At 58.2% G+C, this 22,485-nt stretch overlaps 1 protein-coding gene across 1 annotated transcript in view; it reads left to right on the forward strand.

Annotated features, from left to right (window-relative positions):
* The window catches only part of ndufv1 (NADH:ubiquinone oxidoreductase core subunit V1), a 47,181-nt gene extending 25,160 nt beyond the window's left edge, over positions 1–22,021 (forward strand). Inside the window, exons 3-11 of the mRNA XM_063039846.1 lie at positions 629–711; positions 3,089–3,259; positions 5,189–5,372; positions 7,802–7,991; positions 8,108–8,320; positions 16,220–16,386; positions 19,538–19,619; positions 20,682–20,827; positions 21,707–22,021. Of these exons, the coding sequence (XP_062895916.1) occupies positions 629–711; positions 3,089–3,259; positions 5,189–5,372; positions 7,802–7,991; positions 8,108–8,320; positions 16,220–16,386; positions 19,538–19,619; positions 20,682–20,827; positions 21,707–21,790 (1,320 nt within the window). The 3' untranslated portion in view covers positions 21,791–22,021. The remainder of the gene's footprint in view (positions 1–628; positions 712–3,088; positions 3,260–5,188; positions 5,373–7,801; positions 7,992–8,107; positions 8,321–16,219; positions 16,387–19,537; positions 19,620–20,681; positions 20,828–21,706) is intronic.
* The last annotated feature ends 464 nt before the right edge of the window (positions 22,022–22,485 follow it).

The following is a 22,485-nucleotide window of genomic DNA, read 5'->3' on the forward strand; positions in this document are numbered from 1 at the left end:
CCTCGTACCCCGAGTTCCCCCGTCCCTCGACACTCCCCACCGTTCACGGTGTGTGTCCCACCCTCGTACCCCTAGTCCCCCTGACCCTCGACTCTCCCCACCGTTCACGGTGCGTGTCCCACCCTCGTACCCCGAGTTCCCCCGTCCCTCAACACTCCCCACCGATCACGGTGCGTGTCCCACCCTCGTACCCCGAGGTCCCCCTGTCCCTCGACACTCCCCACCGTTCACGGTGCGTGTCCTACCCTCGTACGCCGAGGTCCCCCTGTCCCTCGACACTCCCCACCGTTCAGTGTGCGTGTCCCACTCTCGTACCCCGAGTTCCCCCGTCCCTCGACACTCCCCACCGTTCACGGTGTGTGTCCCACCCTCATACGCCGAGGTCCCCCCGTCCCTCGACCCTCCCCACCGTTCAGTGTGCCTGTCCCACCCTCGTACGCCGAGGTCCCCCCCGTCCCTCGACACTCCCCTCTGTTCATGGTGCGTGTCCTACCCTCATACACCAAGATCCCTCTCTCCCTCGACACTCCCCCCCCGCCCCGCCATTCACTGTTCTCTCCCTCCCTATGGGTTGTCGGAGTCTGCGTGGGATCTCACTGACGACTGTGCCCCTCCCTTCCCGTCACAGGAGGCTCCCGCCAAGACCAAATACGGCCCGCTTGCGGACGAGGACCGTATCTTCACCAACCTGTATGGCAGGCACGACTGGAGGTGAGAGACGCTCCCTGACTGAGGCGAGAGGGGAGATGGTCACATGCTCAGGGAGGGAGATGTTCTCTCACTGCGAGAGGAGGAAAATGGGGGACGCTCTCTAACGTGGATAACATCACAGTGATGCTTCCAAACAGTGGAAGGGAAAATGGCAGGCACTCCACTGCGGGGGGAGGGAATTTGTGGACATTCCCTAATTTGGTGTTGGGGTATTTGTAGACATTACCTAATTTAGGGGTTGGGGTATTTGTGGACGCCCCCTGATAGAGTTGGGGCACTTGTAGACGTTCCCTCAGAGAAGGGATGGCGAATTTGTGGACGTTCTCTAAACCCGGTGTTGGGTTATTTGTTGACGTTCCTTAATTCAGGGGTTGAGGTATTTGTGGACGTCCTCTAATAGAGAAGTAGGGGAATTTGTGGACGTTCCCTCAGAGAAAGGAGGGTGAATTTGTGATGTTCCCTAATTCAATGTACGGGAATTTGTAGATGTTCCCTAATTCAGGGGCTGAGGTATTTGTGGACGTCCACTAATAGAGGAGTTCGTAAGTTCGCGGACGTTCCCTAATTCAGGGTTTTGGGAATTTGTGGATGTTCCCTCACAGAAGGGATGGAGAATTTGTGGACGTAACCTAATTCATGCGTCAGGTTATTTGTTGGCATTCCCTAATTCCTGGGTTAGGGTATTTGTGGACGTCCCCTAATAGAGTAGGGGAATTTGTGGACGTTCCCTCAGAGAGGGGTTGGTGAATTTGTGGATGCTCCCTAATTAATGGGTTAGGGTATTTGTGGACGTCTCCTAATAGAGAAGTAGGGGAATTTGTGAAAGTTCCCTAATTCGATGTACGGGAATTTGTGGATCTTCCCTAATTCAGGGTTTTGGGAATTTGTGGATATTCCCTCAGAGAAGGGATGGAGAATTTGTGGATGTAACCTAATTCATCCATCAGGTTATTTGTTGGCATTCCCTAATTCATGAGTTAGGGTATTTGTGGACGTTCCCTCAGAGAGGGGTTGGTGAATTTGTGGATGCTCCCTAATAGGGCATTTGGGAAATTTGTGGACATACCCTAATTCAAGGGTTGGGGTTTTTGTGGATGTTCCCTCACTCAGAGGTTGGGGTATTTGTGGACGTTCCCTAAAAGAGTTAGGCAATTTGTGGACGTTCCATAGTTCATGCATTAGGTTATTTGTTGACGTTCCCTCATTCAGGGGCTGGAGAATTTGTGGACGTTTCCTAATAGATCATTTGGGCAATTTGCGGACATTCCCTAATTCAGGGGTTGGGGTATTTTGTGGGCGTTCCCTCAGAGAGCAGTTGGGGAACTTGTGGACGTTCCCTAATAAAGCATTTGGGTAATTTGTGGACGTTCCCTCACTCAGGGGTTGGGGTATTTGTGGACGTCCCCTGAGTGAGGCATTGGCGAATTCCTGGACTGTTCCCTCATTCAGGGGCTGGAGAATTTGTGGACGTTTCCTAATAGATCATTTGGGCAATTTGCGGACATTCCCTAATTCAGGGGTTGGGGTATTTTGTGGGCGTTCCCTCAGAGAGCAGTTGGGGAACTTGTGGACGTTCCCTAATAAAGCATTTGGGTAATTTGTGGACGTTCCCTCACTCAGGGGTTGGGGTATTTGTGGACGTCCCCTGAGTGAGGCATTGGCGAATTCCTGGACTGTTCCCTCATTCAGGGGCTGGAGAATTTGTGGACGTTTCCTAATAGATCATTTGGGCAATTTGCGGACATTCCCTAATTCAGGGGTTGGGGTATTTTGTGGGCGTTCCCTCAGAGAGCAGTTGGGGAACTTGTGGACGTTCCCTAATAAAGCATTTGGGTAATTTGTGGACGTTCCCTCACTCAGGGGTTGGGGTATTTGTGGACGTCCCCTGAGTGAGGCATTGGCGAATTCCTGGACTGTTCCCTCATTCAGGGGCTGGAGAATTTGTAGGTGTTCCCTAATAGAACATTTGGGTAGTTTGTGGATGCTCCCTCACTCAGGGGTTGGGGTATTTGTGGACGCTCCCTCACTCAGGGGTTGGGGTATTTGTGGACGCTCCCTCACTCAGGGGTTGGGGTATTTGTGGACGTCCCCTGTTTTGAGTGATGGATCCTAGGTGTTCACTTTTTCAGGGCTGGGGGGACTTGTGATGCTCCCTTACTTCACGGGAAGGGGTGTCTTGTTCAAGGCCCCCAGGGCGAAGGGTTATGAATTGCAGGAGGTGAACATAAAGCACTCCCTGTGAGGGAAAACTCAGATGCTCCCTTACTCACAGCGGAATGGGGGGCACTCCCTCGCTGTGGGGCTATGACAGTGCGTAACTCTTTCCCCTCTCCCCGTCTCTCTCTCTTCACACTCTCCTCCGCTCTCGTCCTCCCAGGCTGAAGGGGGCGCTAAAGCGGGGAGACTGGTACAAGACGAAGGAGATCCTTCTAAAGGGGGCGGACTGGATCCTCGGCGAGGTGAAGACGTCCGGCCTGAGGGGTCGGGGAGGGGCCGGATTTCCCACCGGCATGAAGTGGGGCTTCATGAACAAGCCTTCAGACGGCAGGTGAGGAGACAGCTTCACCCTGTGTCTGACCCCGGGAGTGTGTGATGGGACGGTGTGGAGGGAGATTCACTTTGTGTCTGACCCCGGGAGTGTGTGATGGGACGGTGTGGAGGGAGATTCACTCTGTGTCTGACCCCGGGAGTGTGTGATGGGACGGTGCGGAGGGAGATTCACTCTGTGTCTGACTCCGGGAGAGTGTGATGGGACGGTGCGGAGGGAGATTCACTCTGTGTCTGACCCCGTGAGTGTGTGATGGGACGGTGTGGAGGGAGATTCACTCTGTGTCCGACCCCGGGAGTGTGTGATGGGACGGTGTGGAGGGAGATTCACTCTGTGTCTGACCCCAGGAGTGTGTGATGGGACAGTGTGGAGGGAGATTCACTCTGTGTCTGACCCCGGGAGTGTGTGATGGGATGGTGCGGAGGGAGATTCACTCTGTGTCTGACCCCGGGAGTGTGTGATGGGACGGTGCGGAGGGAGATTCACCATGTGTCTGACCCCAGGAGTGTGTGATAGGACGGTGTGGAGGGAGATTCACTCTGTGTCTGACCCCGGGGGTGTGTGATGGGACGGTGCGGAGGGAGATTCACTCTGTGTCTGACCCCGGGAGTGTGTGATGGGACGGTGTGGAGGGAGATTCACTCTGTGTCTGACCCCAGGAGTGTGTGATGGGACAGTGTGGAGGGAGATTCACTCTGTGTCTGACCCCGGGAGTGTGTGATGGGATGGTGCGGAGGGAGATTCACTCTGTGTCTGACCCCGGGAGTGTGTGATGGGACGGTGCGGAGGGAGATTCACCATGTGTCTGACCCCAGGAGTGTGTGATAGGACGGTGTGGAGGGAGATTCACTCTGTGTCTGACCCCGGGAGTGTGAGAGGGGACGGTGCGGAGGGAGATTCACTCTGTGTCTGACCCCGGGAGTGTGTGATGGGACGGTGTGAAGGGAGATTCACTCTGTGTCTGACCCCGGGAGTGTGTGACGGGACGGTGCGGAGGGAGATTCACTCTGTGTCTGACCCCGGGAGTGTGTGATGGGACGGTGTGGAGGGAGATTCACTCTGTGTCTGACCCCGGGAGTGTGTGATGGGACGGTGTGGAAAGAGATTCACTCTGTCTCTGACCCCGGGAGTGTGTGATGGGACGGTGTGGAGGGAGATTCACTCTGTGTCTGACCCCGGGGGTGTGTGATAGGACGGTGTGGAAAGAGATTCACTCTGTGTCTGACCCCGGGAGTGTGTGATGGGACGGTGTGGAGGGAGCTTCACTCTGTGTCTGACCCCGGGAGTGTGTGATGGGACGGTGCGGAGGGAGATTCACTCTGTGTCTGACCCCGGGGGTGTGTGACGGGACGGTGGGGAGGGAGATTCACTCTGTCTCTGACCCCGGGAGTATGTGATGGGACGGTGCGGAGGGAGATTCACTCTCTGTCTGAACCCGCAAGTGTGTGATGGGATGGTATGGAGGGAGATTCACTCTGTGTCTGACCCCGGGAGTGTGTGATGGGACGGTGTGGAGGGAGATTCACTCTGTGTCTGACCCCGGGAGTGTGTGATGGGACGGTGTGGAGGGAGATTCACTCTGTGTCTGACCCCGGGAGTGTGTGATGGGACGGTGTGGAGGGAGATTCACTCTGTGTGTCTGACTCCGGGAGAGTGTGATGGGACGGTGTGGAGGGAGATTCACTCTGTGTCTGACCCCGGGAGTGTGTGATGGGACAGTGTGGAGGGAGATTCACTCTGTGTCCGACCCCGGGAGTGTGTGATGGGACGGTGCGGAGGGAGATTCACTCTGTGTGTCTGACCCCGGGAGTGTGTGACGGGACGGTGTGGAGGGAGATTCACTCTGTGTCCGACCCCGGGAGTGTGTGATGGGATGGTGTGGAGGGAGATTCACTCTCTGTGTCTGACTCCCGTCGTTTCCTGCCGCAGACCCAAGTACCTGGTGGTGAATGCAGACGAGGGAGAGCCGGGCACCTGCAAGGACCGTGAGATTATCAGGCACGACCCCCACAAGTTGATCGAGGGTTGCCTCGTTGCGGGGCGGTCTATGGGCGCCCGAGCAGCCTATATCTACATCCGTGGGGAGTTCTACAACGAGGCTTCAAACCTTCAGGCGAGTCTGTCGGTCCAGGGTTCCCCGCATCATCTCCAGCCATCATGTCTCCGTCACCCCCTCCCTCCCCTACACACCTCCCCGTCTCCGTCACCCCCTCCCTCCCCTACACCCCTCCCCGTCTCCGTCACCCCCTCCCTCCCCTACACCCCTCCCCGTCTCCGTCACCCCCTCCCTCCCCTACACCCCTCCCCGTCTCCGTCAACCCCTCCCTCCCCTACACCCCTCCCCGTCTCCGTCACCCTCTCCCTCCCCTACACCCCTCCCCGTCTCCGTCACCCCCTCCCTCCCCTACACCCCTCCCCGTCTCCGTCACCCGCTCCCTCCCCTACACCCCTCCCCGTCTCCGTCAACCCCTCCCTCCCCTACACACCTCCCCGTCTCCGTCACCCCCTCCCTCCCCTACACCCCTCCCCGTCTCCGTCACCCCCTCCCTCCCCTACACCCCTCCCCGTCTCCGTCACCCCCTCCCTCCCCTACACCCCTCCCCGTCTCCGTCACCTCCCTCCTCAACCCCTTGCCCCTTCTCTGTTAGCCCCATGGACAGACCAGCCGTATCCCTCGAAACCTTCCCTATCCGTGTCCCAGTCCGAGTGTCGTGACCTGACCTGCCTCGACCACTTCTCCGGCAGCTCGTTCCATAGACGGACCACCCTCTGGGTGAAAAACCTGCCCCTCAGGGTCCCCAATGAAGTCTCTCGGACAGGGCAGTGCCGAAGGGACGAGTTGGGAGGGAGACCGGGACAGTATGTGGTGCGAGAGGGAGTGAGCGGGACAGCTGAGGGAGAAATAGTGCGGCGAGATAGGATGGAGAGGGGGGTGAGAGGGGAGTTTGGTGTGCTCGGGAGGGAGGACACAGTCGAGGACCAGAGGACTCATAGAGTGGATGTGGAGAGGATGTTTCCTGTAGTGGGGGAGTCTCGGACCAGAGGACACAGATAGAGTGGATGTGGAGAGGATGTTTCCTGTCGTGGGAGATTCTAGGACCAGAGGACACAGATAGAGTGGATGTGGAGAGGATGTTTCCTGTAGTGGGGGAGTCTAGAACCAGAGGACACAGATAGAGTGGATGTGGAGAGGATGTTTCCTATAGTGGGGGAGTCTCGGACCAGAGGACACAGATAGAGTGGATGTGGAGAGGATATTTCCTGTAGTGGGGGAGTCTAGGACCAGAGGACACAGATAGAGTGGATGTGGAGAGGATGTTTCCTATAGTGGGGGAGTCTAGGACCAGAGGACACAGATAGAGTGGATGTGGAGAGGATGTTTCCTGCAGTGGGGGAGTCTGGGACCAGAGGACACAGATGGAATGGATGTGGAGAGGATGTTTCCTATAGTGGGGGAGTCTAGGAACGGAGAACACGGATAGAGTGGATGTGGAGAGGATGTTTCCTATAGTGGGGGAGTCTCGGACCAGAGGACACAGATAGAGTGGATGTGGAGAGGATGTTTCCTGTCGTGGGAGATTCTAGGACCAGAGGACACAGATAGAGTGGATGTGGAGAGGATGTTTCCTGTAGTGGGGGAGTCTAGAACCAGAGGACACAGATAGAGTGGATGTGGAGAGGATGTTTCCTATAGTGGGGGAGTCTCGGACCAGAGGACACAGATCGAGTGGATGTGCAGAGGATATTTCCTGTAGTGGGGGAGTCTAGGACCAGAGGACACAGATAGAGTGGATGTGGAGAGGATGTTTCCTATAGTGGGGGAGTCTCGGACCAGAGGACACAGATAGAGTGGATGTGGAGAGGATATTTCCTGTAGTGGGGGAGTCTAGGACCAGAGGACACAGATAGAGTGGATGTGGAGAGGATATTTCCTGTAGTGGGGGAGTCTCGGACCAGAGGACACAGATAGAGTGGATGTGGAGAGGATGTTTCCTGTAGTGGGGGAGTCTAGGACCAGAGGACACAGATAGAGTGGATGTGGAGAGGATGTTTCCTATAGTGGGGGAGTCTAGGACCAGAGGACACAGATAGAGTGGATGTGGAGAGGATGTTTCCTATAGTGGGGGAGTCTAGGACCAGAGGACACAGATAGAGTGAATGTAGAGAGGATGTTTCCTGTAGTGGGGGAGTCTGTGACCAGAGGACACAGATAGAGTGGATGTGGAGAGGATGTTTCCTGTAGTGGGGGAGTCTAGGACCAGAGGACACAGATAGAGTGGATGTGGAGAGGATGTTTCCTGTAGTGGGGGAGTCTAGGACCAGAGGGCCTAACACCCTCCCTTCCCTCTGAGTGAAGAACTTTCCCTTCACCCTCCCGCCTTCGAACCTCTGACCTTCCACCCTCCGACCCGTGACCCCCCCCCCCGGGATCGTCGTCCCGCCCAGCCTCGGCAGGCTGGCGGAGGTGGGGGAGGGGGGGGTGAGGATCTGAGAGTCTCGCCGGGAGTCTGACCCCCTCCCCTCCCCTCCCCCTGCGGACAGGTGGCCATCGGAGAGGCCTACAAGGCCGGCCTGATCGGCCGGGACGCCTGCGGCTCCGGCTACGACTTCGACGTCTTCGTCTTCCGCGGGGCGGGGGCCTACATCTGTGGCGAGGAGACGGCCCTGATCGAGTCCATGGAGGGCAAGCAGGGCAAGCCCAGGCTGAAGCCCCCCTTCCCTGCCGACGTGGGTAAGGCCTGGGGGGTGAGGGAGGGAGGGGCAGCAGCGGAGGCGGTGCTGGGTTAATTATCGCGGACGATCCCCTCACCGCCACCCCCCTCACGCTCTCACCTCTCTCTCCCCCAGGGGTGTTCGGCTGTCCCACCACGGTGGCCAACGTGGAGACGGTGGCGGTGTCCCCGAGCATCTGCCGGCGGGGCGGCGCCTGGTTCCACGGCCTCGGGCGCGAGAGGAACTCGGGCACCAAGCTCTTCAACATCTCGGGCCACGTCAACAACCCCTGCACCGTGGAGGAGGAGATGTCCGTCCCCCTGCGGGAGCTGATCGAGAGGCACGCTGGTGAGCGGCTGTCGGCAGCCCCGCGGGGTGACGGGGGGTGGCGGGGGAGAGAGATTCAGAGAGACTGGGGGTCAGAGAGAGAGACTGGCTGGGGACAGAGAGAGAGAGAGAGACTGGGGGTGAGAGAGAGAGAGACTGAGGTGAAGAGAGAGAGACTGGGGGGGAGAGCGAGAGACTGGGGGCAGAAAGAGAGAGAGACCTGGGGTGAAGAGAGATGGGGGAGAGAGAGACCGGGACAGAGAGAGAGACTGGGGGTGAGAGAGAGAGAGACTGGGGACAGAGAGAGAGAGACTGGGGTCAGAGAGAGAGAGACTGGGGGTGAGAGAGAGAGACTGGGGGTGAGAGAGAGAGACTGGGGGAGTGTGAGAGAGAGAGACTGGGGGGGAGAGAGAGAGACTGGGGGTGAGAGAGAGAGAGAGACTGGGGGTGAGAGAGAGAGAGACTGGGGGGGAGAGAGAGAGACTGGGGGTGAGAGAGAGAGAGAGACTGGGGACAGAGAGAGAGACTGGGGGTGTGAGAGAGAGACTGGGGGTGAGAGAGAGAGACTGGGGGTGTGAGAGAGAGAGACTGGGGGTGTGAGAGAGAGAGACTGGGGGGGAGACAGAGAGAGACTGGGGGTGAGAGAGAGAGAGACTGGGGGGGAGAGAGAGAGAGACTGGGGGTGAGAGAGAGAGAGAGACTGGGGACAGAGAGAGAGACTGGGGACAGAGAGAGAGAGACTGGGGGTGAGAGAGAGAGACTGGGGGTGAAGAGAGAGAGAGACTGGGGGTGAGAGAGAGAGACTGGGGGTGAAGAGAGAGAGAGACTGGGGGTGAGAGAGAGAGAGACTGGGGGTGAGAGAGAGAGAGACTGGGGGTGAAGAGAGAGAGACTGGGGGTGAGAGAGAGAGACTGGGGGTGAGAGAGAGAGAGACTGGGGGTGAAGAGAGAGAGACTGGGGGTGAAGAGAGAGAGACGGGGGAGAGAGAGAGAGACTGGGGGTGAAGAGAGAGAGACGGGGGAGAGAGAGAGAGACTGGGGGTGAGAGAGAGAGAGACTGGGGGTGAAGAGAGAGAGACGGGGGAGAGAGAGAGAGACTGGGGGTGAAGAGAGAGACTGGGGGTGAAGAGAGAGAGAGACTGGGGGTGAGAGAGAGAGAGACTGGGGGTGAAGAGAGAGAGACGGGGGAGAGAGAGAGAGACTGGGGGTGAGAGAGAGAGAGACTGGGGGGTCAGAGAGAGAGACTGGCTGGGGACAGAGAGAGAGAGAGACTGGGGGTGAGAGAGAGAGAGAGAGAGAGACTGAGGTGAAGAGAGAGAGACTGGGGGGGAGAGAGAGACTGGGGGGGAGAGAGAGAGAGACTGGGGGGGAGAGAGAGAGACTGGGGGGGAGAGAGAGACTGGGGGTGAGAGAGAGAGAGACTGGGGGGGAGAGAGAGAGACTGGGGGGGAGAGAGAGACTGGGGGTGAGAGAGAGAGAGACTGGGGGTGAGAGAGAGAGAGACTGGGGGTGAGAGAGAGAGACTGGGGGTGAGAGAGAGAGAGACTGAGGTGAAGAGAGAGAGACTGGGGGGGAGAGAGAGACTGGGGGGGAGAGAGAGAGACTGGGGGTGAGAGAGAGAGAGACTGGGGGGGAGAGAGAGAGACTGGGGGGGAGAGAGAGAGAGACTGGGGGTGAGAGAGAGAGAGAGAGAGAGAGACTGGGGGGAGAGAGAGAGAGACGGGGGGAGAGAGAGAGACTGGGGGTGAGAGAGAGACTGGGGGGGGGAGAGAGAGAGACTGGGGGGAGAGAGAGAGAGACTGGGGGTGAGAGAGAGAGAGACTGGGGGTGAGAGAGAGAGAGACTGGGGACAGAGAGAGAGAGAGACTGAGGGTGAGAGAGAGACTGGGGGGGGGAGAGAGAGAGACTGGGGGGAGAGAGAGAGAGACTGGGGGTGAGAGAGAGACTGGGGGGGGGAGAGAGAGACTGGGGGGAGAGAGAGAGAGACTGGGGGTGAGAGAGAGAGAGACTGGGGGGAGAGAGAGAGAGACTGGGGACAGAGAGAGAGAGAGACTGGGGGTGAGAGAGAGACTGGGGGGGGAGAGAGAGAGACTGGGGGGAGAGAGAGAGACTGGGGGGGGAGAGAGAGAGACTGGGGGGAGAGAGAGAGAGACTGGGGGTGAGAGAGAGAGAGACTGGGGGTGAGAGAGAGAGAGACTGGGGACAGAGAGAGAGAGACTGGGGGACAGAGAGAGAGAGAGACTGGGGGACAGAGAGAGAGAGACTGGGGGTCAGAGAGAGAGACTGGGGACAGAGAGAGAGAGACGGGGGGAGAGAGAGAGAGAGACTGGGGGTGTGAGAGAGACGGAGGGAGAGAGAGACGGGGAGAGAGAGAGAGAGAGACTGGGGGTGAGAGAGAGAGAGACTGGGGGGGAGAGAGAGACTGGGGGAGAGAGAGACTGGGGGAGAGAGAGACTGGGGGAGAGAGAGAGAGACTGGGGGTGTGAGAGAGAGAGACTGGGGACAGAGAGAGAGAGAGAGACTGGGGGTGAGAGAGAGAGAGAGACTGGGGGTGAGAGAGAGAGACTGGGGGTGAGAGAGAGAGAGACTGGGGGGAGAGAGAGAGAGACTGGGGGGAGAGAGAGACTGGGGGGAGAGAGAGAGAGACTGGGGGTGAGAGAGAGAGACTGGGGGTGAGAGAGAGAGAGACTGGGGGGAGAGAGAGACTGGGGGGAGAGAGAGAGAGACTGGGGTCAGAGAGTGGGAGACTGGGGGGAGAGAGAGAGAGACTGGGGGACAGAGAGTGGAAGACTGGGGGGAGAGTGAGAGAGACTGGGGACAGAGTGGGAGACTGGGGGGAGAGTGAGAGAGACTGGGGAGAGAGAGACTGGGGGTGAGAGAGAGACTGGGGGTGAAGAGAGAGAGAGACTGGGGGTGAAGAGAGATAGAGTGGGGGTGAAGAGAGAGAGAGTGGGGACAGAGAGAGAGACTGGGGACAGAGAGAGAGAGACTGGGGGTGAGAGAGACTGGGGGAGAGAGAGAGAGACTGGGAGTGTGAGAGACGGGGACAGAGAGAGAGACTGGGGGAGAGAGAGAGACTGGGGAGAAAGAGAGACTGGGGACAGAGTGGGAGACTGGGGGGAGAGTGAGAGAGACTGGGGAGAGAGAGACTGGGGGGAGAGAGACAGACTGGGGGTGAGAGAGAGAGAGACTGGGGACAGAGAGAGAGAGACTGGGGGTGAGAGAGAGAGAGACTGGGGAGAGAGAGACAGACTGGGGGTGAGAGAGAGAGAGACTGGGGACAGAGAGAGAGAGACTGGGGGTGAGAGAGAGACTGGGGGTGAGAGAGAGACTGGGGGTGAGAGAGAGAGACTGGGAGTGTGAGAGACGGGGACAGAGAGAGAGACTGGGGGTGAGAGAGAGAGACTGGGGGTGAAGACAGAGAGACTGGGGGAGTGTGAGAGAGAGAGACTGGGGTGAGAGAGAGAGACGGGGACAGAGAGAGAGAAAGACTGGGGGTGAGAGAGAGACTGGGGGGAGAGTGAGAGAGACTGGGGACAGAGAGTGGGAGACTGGGGGGAGAGAAAGAGAGACTGGGGGAGAGTGAGAGACTGGGGGAGAGAGAGAGAGACTGGGGGTGAGAGAGAGAGAGACTGGGAGTGTGAGAGACGGGGACAGAGTGAGAGACTGGGGACAGAGAGTGGGAGACTGGGGGAGAGAGAGAGACTGGGGCGAGAGTGAGAGACGGGGAACGAGCTGCCAGGGGAAGTGGCCGAGGCAGGTACATTAACGACCCTCGCACAGGGACGGAGATCGGGAAGGTTTAGAGGGATACGGGCGCTCCGTCTGTGGAGCGAGCTGCCAGAGGCAGGTACATTAACGACACTCGGACGGGGACACGGATACTGATCGGGATGCGAGTCGAACGCGGGGAGCTGGGTTGGGCCAGGGGTGCGGAATCTCCCTGCCGAGCCCACGGTCGGGGAAAAGCCGGGCGCAGGCTGCGCCTCTTTGCTCAGGGGGGCCCAGAGGCGACAGCTCCCTCTCCTGAGGAGGTTGAGGGGAGGGAGGCGTCCGTTCCCCCTACATCTGACCCCATCCCAGGAGAAGTCTATCCGCTTCTCTCTCTCCCCGCCCCCCAGGACAGAGTCGGCCCCCTCCGGCATCTCCACTCTCCGCCGACAGTCCAGCGACAGACCAGTCAGTGGGTTAATCGGTCTATGGAAACTGTCCCGCAATGAGGCTAGGGTAAGACTATAAGATACAGGAGCAGAGTTAGACCACTCAGCCCATCGACATTTCCTCCGCCATTTCATCACGACTGATCCATTGTCCCCCTCGGCCCTCAATCTCCCGTCTTCTCCCCCGTATCCCTTCATGCCCCGACCGATCAAAAATCTGTCAGCCTCTGCCTTAAATATACCTAATGATTTTGCCTCCAAAGCTGCCTGTGGCAACGAATTCCACGTAGGAAACATCCTCTCCACATCCACTCTATCTGTGTCCTCTGGTCCTAGACTCCCCCACTACAGGAAACATCCTCTCCACATCCACTCTATCTGTGTCCTCTGGTCCTAGACTTCTCCACTACAGGAAACATCCTCTCCACATCCACTCTATCTGTGTCCTCCGGTCCCAGACTCCCCGACTACAGGAAACATCCTCTCCACATCCACTCTATCTGTGTCCTCTGGTCCTAGACTCCCTCACTACAGGAAACATCCTCTCCACATCCACACTATCTGTGTCCTCTGGTCCTACACTTCCCCACAACAGGAAACATCCTCTCCACATCCACTCTATCTGTGTCCTCTGGTCCTAGACTCCCTCACTACAGGAAACATCCTCTCCACATCCACTCTATCTGTGTCCTCTGGTCCCAGACTCCCCCAATATAGGAAACATCCTCTCCACATCCACTCTATCTGTGTCCTCTGGTCCTAGACTCCCCCACGATAGGAAACATCCTCTCCACATCCACTCCATCTGTGCCCTCTGGTCCTAGACTCCCACACTACAGGAAACATCTCTCCATATCCACTCTATCTGTGCCCTCTGGTCCTGGACTCCCCCCCCACTGCAGGAAACATCCTCTACACATCCACTCTATCTGTGTCCTCTGGTCCTAGACTCCCCCACTATAGGAAACATCCTCTCCACATCCACTCTATCTGTGTCCTCTGGTCATAGACTCCCGCACGACAGGAAACATCCTCTCCACATCCACTCTATCTGTGTCCTCTGGTCCTAGACTCCCCCACTATAGGAAACATCCACTCCACATCCACTCTATCTGTGTCCTCTGGTCCTAGACTCCCCCACTACAGGAAACATCCTCTCCACGTCCACTCTATCTGTGTCCTCTGGTCCGAGACTCCCCCACTACAGGAAACATCCTCTCCACATCCACTCTATCTGTGTCCTCTGGTCCGAGACTCCCCCACTGCAGGAAACATCCTCTCCACATCCACTCTATCTGTGTCCTCTGGTCCCAGACTCCCCCACTATAGGAAACATCCACTCCACATCTACTGTATCTGTGTCCTCTGGTCCGAGACTCCCCCACTGCAGGAAACATCCTCTCCACATCCACTCTATCTGTGTCCTCTGGTCCCAGACTCGCCCACTACAGGAAACATCCTCTCCACATCCACTCTATCTGTGTCCTCTGGTCATAGACTCCACCACCATAGGAAACATCCTCTCCACATGCACTCTATCTATGTCCTCTGGTCCTAGACTCCCCCAATACAGGAAACATCCTCTCCACATCAATTCTATCTGTGTCCTCTGGTCCGAGACTCCCCCACCATAGGAAACATCCTCTCCACATGCACTCTATCTGTGTCCTCTGGTCCTAGACTCCCCCACTACAGGAAACATCCTCTCCACATCCACTCTATTTGTGTCCTCTGGTCCTAGACTCGCCCCACTACAGGAAACATCCTCTCCACATCCACTCTATCTGTGTCCTCTGGTCCTAGACTCCCCCACTAAGGAAACATCCTCTCCACATCCACTCTGTCTGTGTCCTCTGGTCCTAGACTCGTCCCACTACAGGAAACATCCTCTCCACATCCACTCTATCTGTGTCCTCTGGTCCCAGACTCCCGCACGACAGGAAACATCCTCTCCACGTCCACTCTATCTGTGTCCTCTGGTCCTAGACTCCCTCCCTCACTATAGGAAACATCCTCTCCACATCCACTCTATCTGTGTCCTCTGGTCATAGACTCCCGCACTACAGGAAACATCCTCTCCACATCCACTCTATCTGTGTCCTCTGGTCCTAGACTCCCCCACTACAGGAAACATCCTCTCCACATCCCCTCTATCTGTGTCCTCTGGTCCTAGACTTCTCCACTACAGGAAACATCCTCTCCACATCCACTCTATCTGTGTCCTCTGGTCCTAGACTTCCCCACTACAGGAAACATCCTCTCCACATCCACTCTATCTGTGTCTTCCGGTCCCAGACTCCCCGACTACAGGAAACATCCTCTCCACATCCACTCTATCTGTGTCCTCTGGTCCTAGACTCCCTCACTACAGGAAACATCCTCTCCACATCCACTCTATCTGTGTCCTCTGGTCCTAGACTTCCCCACTATAGGAAAAATCCTCTCCACATCCACTCTATCTGTGTCCTCTGGTCCTAGACTCCCCCACTACAGGAAACATCCTCTCCACATCCACTCTATCTGTGCCCTCTGGTCCTAGACTCCCTCACTACAGGAAACATCCTCTCCACATCCACTCTATTTGTGTCCTCTGGTCCCAGACTCCCCCACTGCAGAAAACATCCTCTCCACATCCACTCTATCTGTGTCCTCTGGTCCTAGACTCCGCCACTACAGGAAACATCCTCTCCACATCCACTCTATCTGTGTCCTCTGGTCCTAGACTCCCCCACTACAGGAAACATCCTCTCCACATCCACTCCATCTGTGCCCTCTGGTCCTAGACTCCCTCACTACAGGAAACATCCTCTCCACATCCACTCTATCTGTGTCCTCTGGTCCTAGACTCCCCCACTACAGGAAACATCCTCTCCACATCCACTCCATCTGTGTCCTCTGGTCCTAGACTCCCCTCATTATAGGAAACATCCTCTCCACATCCACTCTATCTGTGTCCTCTGGTCCTAGACTCCCCCACTATAGGAAACATCCTCTCCACATCCACTCTATCTGTGTCCTCTGGTCCCAGACTCCCCCACTATAGGAAACATCCTCTCCACATCCACTCTATCTGTGTCCTCTGGTCCTAGACTCCCCCACTATAGGAAACATCCTCTCCACATCCACTCTATCTGTGTCCTCTGGTCCTAGACTCCCCCACTACAGGAAACATCCTCTCCACATCCACTCTATCTGTGTCCTCTGGTCCTAGACTCCCCCACTACAGGAAACATCCTGTCCACATCCACTCTATCTGTGTCCTCTGGTCCTAGACTCCCTCATTATGGGAAACATCCTCTCCACATCCACTCTATCTGTGTCCTCTGGTCCTAGACTCCCCCACAAAAGAAACATCCTCTCCACATCCACTCTTTCGAGGCCTTTTATCGTTTGATTGGTTTAAATGAGATCCCTCTCCTCATTCTTCCAATCTCCAGCGAGTTCAGGCACGGAGCCATCAAACGCTCCTCGTACGACGACCCCTTTCAATCCCGCAATCATTCCTGTCAACCCCTCCATCGTCAGCCGATCCTTTCTCAGATACAGGGCCCAAAACTTCTCCCGAAACATATTTCCGGTGAGAGGGCTTCCTCTGTGTGTTACACAATTGAGTTCTACGTCGTCTCGTTTGGCGGTGGACGTGCGTAGGGATCTTCACCTTCGTGCCCAGTTCAGAGTGGGTCGCGGTGGGAGGGTCTCGGGGAGTGGGTTGACCGCCGCAGAGGGATTTTTCACCGCCGGCTCTCTCCCTCGGCCCGCAGGCGGGGTGACCGGGGGCTGGGACAACCTGCTGGCCGTCATTCCCGGCGGCTCCTCCACCCCGCTCATCCCGAAATCCGTCTGCGAAGACGTCATGATGGACTTCGACGCCCTGATCCAGGCGCAGACCGGCCTGGGGACGGCCGCTGTGATCGTCATGGACAAATCGGTGAGTGCAGACGGGGCGCGAGGGAGATTCACCCCGTGTCTGACCCCGGGAGTGTGTGATGGGACGGTGCGGAGGGAGATTCACCCCGTGTCTGACCCCGGGAGTGTGTGATGGGACGGTGCGGAGGGGGATTCACTCTGCGTCTGACCCTGGGAGTCTGTGATGGGACGGTATGGAGGGAGATTCACTCTGTGTCTGACCCCGGGAGTGTGTGATGGGACGGTGCGCAAGGAGATTCACCCCGTGTCTGACCCCGGGAGTGTGTGATGGGACGGTGCGGAGGGAGATTCACTCCGTGTCTGACCCCGGGAGTGTGTGATGGGACGGTGCGGAGGGAGATTCACTCTGTGTCTGACCCCGAGAGTGTGTGATGGGACGGTGCGGAGGGAGATTCACTCTGTGTCCGACCCCGGCAGTGTGTGATGGGACGGTGTGGAGGGAGATTCACTCTCTGTGTCTGACCCCGGGGGAGTGTGTGATGGGACGGTGCGGAGGGAGATTCAGTCGGTGTCTGACCCCGGGAGTGTGTGATGGGACGGTGTGGAGGGAGTTTCACTCTGTGTCTGACCCCGGGAGTGTGTGATGGGATGGTGTGGAGGGAGATTCACTCTGTGTCTCACCCCGGGAGTGTGTGATGGGACGGTGCGGAAGGAGATTCACTCTGTGTCTGACCCTGGGAGTGTGTGATGGGACGGTGCGGAGGGAGATTTACTCTGTGTCTGACTCCGGGAGTGTGTGATGGGACGGTGTGGAGGGAGATTCACTCTGTGTCTGACCCCGGGAGTGTGTGATGGGACGGTGCGGAGGGAGATTCACTCTGTGTCTGACCCCGAGAGTGTGTGATGGGACGGTGTGGAGGGAGATTCACTCTGTGTCTGACCCCGGGAGTGTGTGACGGGACGGTGCGGAGGGAGATTCACTCTGTGTCTGACCCCGGGAGTGTGTGATGGGACGGTGCGGAGGGAGATTCACTCTGTGTCTGACCCCGAGAGTGTGTGATGGGACGGTGTGGAGGGAGATTCACTCTGTGTCTGACCCCGGGAGTGTGTGACGGGACGGTGCGGAGGGAGATTCACTCTGTGTCTGACCCCGGGAGTGTGTGATGGGACGGTGCGGAGGGAGATTCACTCTGTGTCTGACACCGGGAGGGTGTGATGGGACGGTGTGGAGGGAGATTAACCCCGTGTCTGACCCCGGGAGTGTGTGAAGGGACGGTGTGGAGGGAGATTCGCTCTGTATCTGACCCCGGGAGTGTGTGATGGGATGGTGCGGAGGGAGATTCACTCTGCGTCTGACCCCGATATTGTGTGATGGGACGGTGCGGAGGGAGATTCACTCTGTGTCTGACCCCGGGAGTGTGTGATGGGACAGTGTGGAGGGGGATTCACTCTGTGTCTGACCCCGGGAGTGTGTGATGGGACGGTGTGGAGGGAGATTCACTCTGTGTCTGACCCCGGGAGGGTGTTATGGGACGGTGTGGAGGGAGATTCACTCTCTGTCTGACCCCGGAAGTGTGTGATGGGACGGTGCGGAGGGAGATTCACTCTGTGTCTGACCCCGGGAGTGTGTGATGGGACGGTGTGGAGGGAGATTCACTCTGTGTCTGACCCCGGGAGTGTGTGATGGGACGGTGCGGAGGGAGATTCACCCCGTGTCTGACCCCGGGAGTGTGTGATGGGACGGTGTGGAGGGAGATTCACTCTGTGTCTGACCCCGGGAGTGTGTGATGGGACGGTGTGGAGGGAGATTCACTCTGTGTCTGACCCCGGGAGTGTGTGATGGGACGGTGTGGAGGGAGATTCACTCTGTGTCTGACCCCGGGAGTGTGTGATGGGACGGTGTGGAGGGAGATTCACTCTGTGTCTGACCCCGGGAGTGTGTGATGGGACGGTGCGGAGGGAGATTCACCCCGTGTCTGACCCCGGGAGTGTGTGATGGGACGGTGCGGAGGGAGATTCACTCTGTGTCTGACCCCGGGAGTGTGTGATGGGACGGTGTGGAGGGAGTTTAACTCTGTGTCTGACCTCGGGAGTGTGTGATGGGATGGTGCGGAGGGAGATTCACCCCGTGTCTGACCCCGGGAGTGTGTGATGGGACGGTGCGGAGGGAGATTCACTCTGTGTCTGACCCCGGGAGTGTGTGATGGGACGGTGTGGGGGGAGTTTCACTCTGTGTCTGACCTCGGGGTGTGTGATGGGATGGTGCGGAGGGAGATTCACCCCGTGTCTGACCCGGGGGAGTGTGTGATGAGACGGTGCGGAGGGAGATTCACTCTGTGTCTGACCCCGGGAGTGTGTGATGGGATGGTGCGGAGGGAGATTCACCCCGTGTCTGACCCCGGGAGTGTGTGATGGGACGGTGCGGAGGGAGATTCACTCTGTGTCTGACTCCGGGAGTGTGTGAAGGGAGATTCGCTCTGTGTCTGACCCGGGGGAGTGTGTGATGGGACGGTGCGGAGGGAGATTCACTCTGTGTCTGACTCCGGGAGTGTGTGATGGGACGGTGCGGAGGGAGATTCACTCTGTGTCTGACCCGGGGGAGTGTGTGATGGGACGGTGTGGAGGGAGATTCACTCTGTGTCTGACCCGGGGGAGTGTGTGACGGGATGGTGCGGAGGGAGATTCACTCTGTGTCTGACCCAGGGGAGTGTGTGATGGGACGGTGTGGAGGGAGATTCACTCTGTGTCTGACCCGGGGGAGTGTGTGACAGGATGGTGCGGAGGGAGATTCACTCTGTGTCTGACCCGGGGGAGTGTGTGATGGGACGGTGCGGAGGGAGATTCACTCTGTGTCTGACCCGGGGGAGTGTGTGATGGGACGGTGCGGAGGGAGTTTCACTCTGTGTCTGATCCCGGGAGTGTGTGATGGGACGGTGCGGAGGGAGATTCGCTCTGTGTCTGACCCCGGGAGTGTGTGATGGGACGGTGTGGAGGGAGATTCACTCTGTGTCTGACCCCGGGAGTGTGTGATGGGACGGTGTGGAGGGAGATTCACTCTGTGTCTGACCCGGGGGAGTGTGTGATGGGTCGGTGCGGAGGGAGTTTCACTCTGTGTCTGATCCAGGGAGTGTGTGGTGGGACAAGGAGGGAGTTTCACCTTGTACCTGAATTATATTCTGAATCTGTCTCCTTTTTCTATCTCCCCTCTCCAGTCAGATGTTATTTGTTGTATTGCCCGATTACTGGAATTTTATAAACACGAAAGTTGTGGACAGTGCACGCCCTGTCGAGAAGGTGAGGCAACTCGTACGCAGAGTCCCCCCGTCCCTCGACACTCCTCACCGTTCACGGTGAGTGTCTCACCCTCGTACGCCGAGGTCCCCCTGTCCCTCGACACTCCCCACCGTTCACGGTGCGTGTCCCACCCTCGTACGCCAAGGTCCCCCCCCCGTCCCTCGACTCTCCCCGCCGTTCACGGTGAGTGTCTCACCCTCGTACGCCGAGGTCCCCCGTTCCTCGACGCTCCCCACAGTTCACGGTGCGTGTCCCACCTTTGTACGCGGAGGTCCCCCCCGTCCCTCGACACTCCCCACCGTTGACGGTGCGTGTCCCACCCTCGTACCCCGAGACCCCCCTGTCCCTCGACACTCCCCACGGTTCACGGTGCGTGTCCCACCCTCGTACCCCGAGTCCCCCCTGTCCCTCGACGCTCCCCACCGATCACGGTGCGTGTCCCACCCTCGTACGCCGAGGTCCCCCCCGTCCCTCGACACTCCCCACCGTTGACGGTGTGTGTCCCACCCTCGTACCCCGAGACCCCCCTGTCCCTCGACACTCCCCACCGTTCACGGTGCGTGTCCCACCCGTGTACACCGAGTCCCCCAGTCCCTCGACACTCCCCACCGTTCACGGTGCGTGTCCCACCCTCGTACCCCGAGTCCCCCCGTCCCTCGACACTCCCCACCGTTCACGGTGCTTGTCCCACCCTCGTACCCCGAGTCCCCCCGTCCCTCGACACTCCCCACCGTTCATGGTGTGTGTCCCACCCTCGTACCCCGAGTCCCCTGTCCCTCGACACTCCCCACCGTTCACGGTGCGTGTCCGACCCTGGTACGCCGAGGTCCCCCTGTCCCTCGACACTCCCCACCGTTCACGGTGCTTGTCCCACCCTCGTACCCCGAGTCCCCCCGTCCCTCGACACTCCCCACCGTTCACGGTGCGTGTCCCACCCTCGTACGCCGAGGTCCCCCCGTCCCTCGACACTCCCCACCGTTCACGCTGCGTGTCCCACCCTGGTACGCCGAGGTCCCCCTGTCCTTCGACATTCCCTACCCCTCTTCTTGCTGCCTCCCTCAGGGGTGGACTGGATGAACCAGATGATGTGGCGTTTCGTGAAGGGGAACGCACGCGAGGCGGAGATCGACATGCTGTGGGAGGTCAGCAAGCAGGTGGAGGGGCACACCATCTGTGCGCTCGGGGATGGCGCGGCCTGGCCCGTGCAGGTACGTAGAAAATAGGTGCAGGAGGAGGCCATTCGGCCCTTCGAGCCTGCACCGCCATTTATTATGATCATGGCTGATCATCCAACTCAGAACCCCGCACCAGCCTTCCCTCCATACCCCCTGATCCCCGTAGCCACAAGGGCCATATCTAACTCCCTCTTAAATATAGCCAATGAACTGGCCTCAACAGTTTCCTGTGGCAGAGAATTCCACAGATTCACCACTCTCTGTGTGAAGAAGTTTTTCCTCATCTCGGTCCTAAAAGGCTTCCCCTCTATCCTCAAACTGTGACCCCTCGTTCTGGACTTCCCCAACATCGGGAACAATCTTCCTGCATCTAGCCTGTCCAATCCCTTTAGGATTTTATACGTTTCAATCAGATCCCCCCTCAATCTTCTAAATTCCAGAGAGTATAAGCCTCGTCGATCCAGTCTTTCTTCATATGAAAGTCCTGCCATCCCAGGAATCAATCTGGTGAACCTTCTTTGTACTCCCTCTATGGCAAAGATGTCTTTCCTCAGATTAGGGGAACAAAACTGCACACAATACTCCAGGTGTGGTCTCACCAAGGCCTTGTACAACTGCAGTAGTACCTCCCTGCTCCTGTACTCCAATCCTCTCTCTATGAATGCCAGCATACCGTTCGCCTTTTTCACCGCCTGCTGTACCTGCATGCCCACTTTCAATGACTGGTGTATAATGACACCCAGGTCTCGTCGCACCTCCCCTTTTCCTAATCGGCCACCTGGTCCGACGCCTCTCCTCGTTCCGTCTCGCTCCCCTCCATCTCTCCGTCCCGTTCTCTTGCTCCATCTCTTTAATCTCTCTGTCTCTCTCCCGTCTCCCTAACTGTTCTTCTCCCCCCCCCCCCCTCCGCAGGGTCTCATCCGCCACTTCCGCCCGGAGATGGAGAGCAGGATTCGAGCCTTCCAAGAGCCGGCCGCCTCGCGCGCTGCCGCCTGACGGCCTGGGGCGGACCGCCGTCTGCTCCATCCCCCCGCCCCCGAAACCCGGCTAGTGTTGTGCGTCCGACTGCCACCTCCCCGCCTCCCCCTCTCCGCTCCCCCGCCGTTCACGGGAAGCCGGGAGGGGTGGGGGACCGGCTCAGAGCCTGGTGGGGGGGGGGGGGCGGGGGGAAGACTTTTCTGTAAATCGCTGATCAAGTAAGCTGAAATAAATGTCGCAGAGCGAGAAGGTCGTCTCGCCGGCGGTTTCTGGAATCTGAGGGTTGCGGGTCCGTGCCTCGGTCTCGAGGTGCGGGCGGTTTGCGAGGAGCGATGGGGCCGGCCGGCCGACGTCTTCCGGGCGCGGACCGCGGTCCGGTGGTGCGTGGAAGCCAGACCCAGGCGGTCAGGGCGCACACACTGGACGGTGCTCAAGGGAGAGAGGCCCGTTCGAATCGAGGGTGGCCTCAACCACTTCCTCTGGCAGCTCGTCCTGTAGACAGACCACCCGTATCCCTCTAAACCTTCCCTATCCGTGTCCCTGTCCCAGTGTCGTTAATGTACCTGCCCCGACCACTTCCCCCGGCAGCTCGTCCCACAGACAGACCACCCGTATCCCTCTAAACCTTCCCTATCCGTGTCCCTGTCCGAGTGTCGTTAATGTACCTGCCCCGACCACTTCCCCTGGCAGCTCGTCCCACAGACAGACCACCC

Source organism: Mobula hypostoma, unplaced genomic scaffold, assembly GCF_963921235.1.
Source record: "Mobula hypostoma unplaced genomic scaffold, sMobHyp1.1 scaffold_166, whole genome shotgun sequence".
In the NCBI taxonomy this organism is placed as follows: domain Eukaryota; kingdom Metazoa; phylum Chordata; class Chondrichthyes; order Myliobatiformes; family Myliobatidae; genus Mobula; species Mobula hypostoma.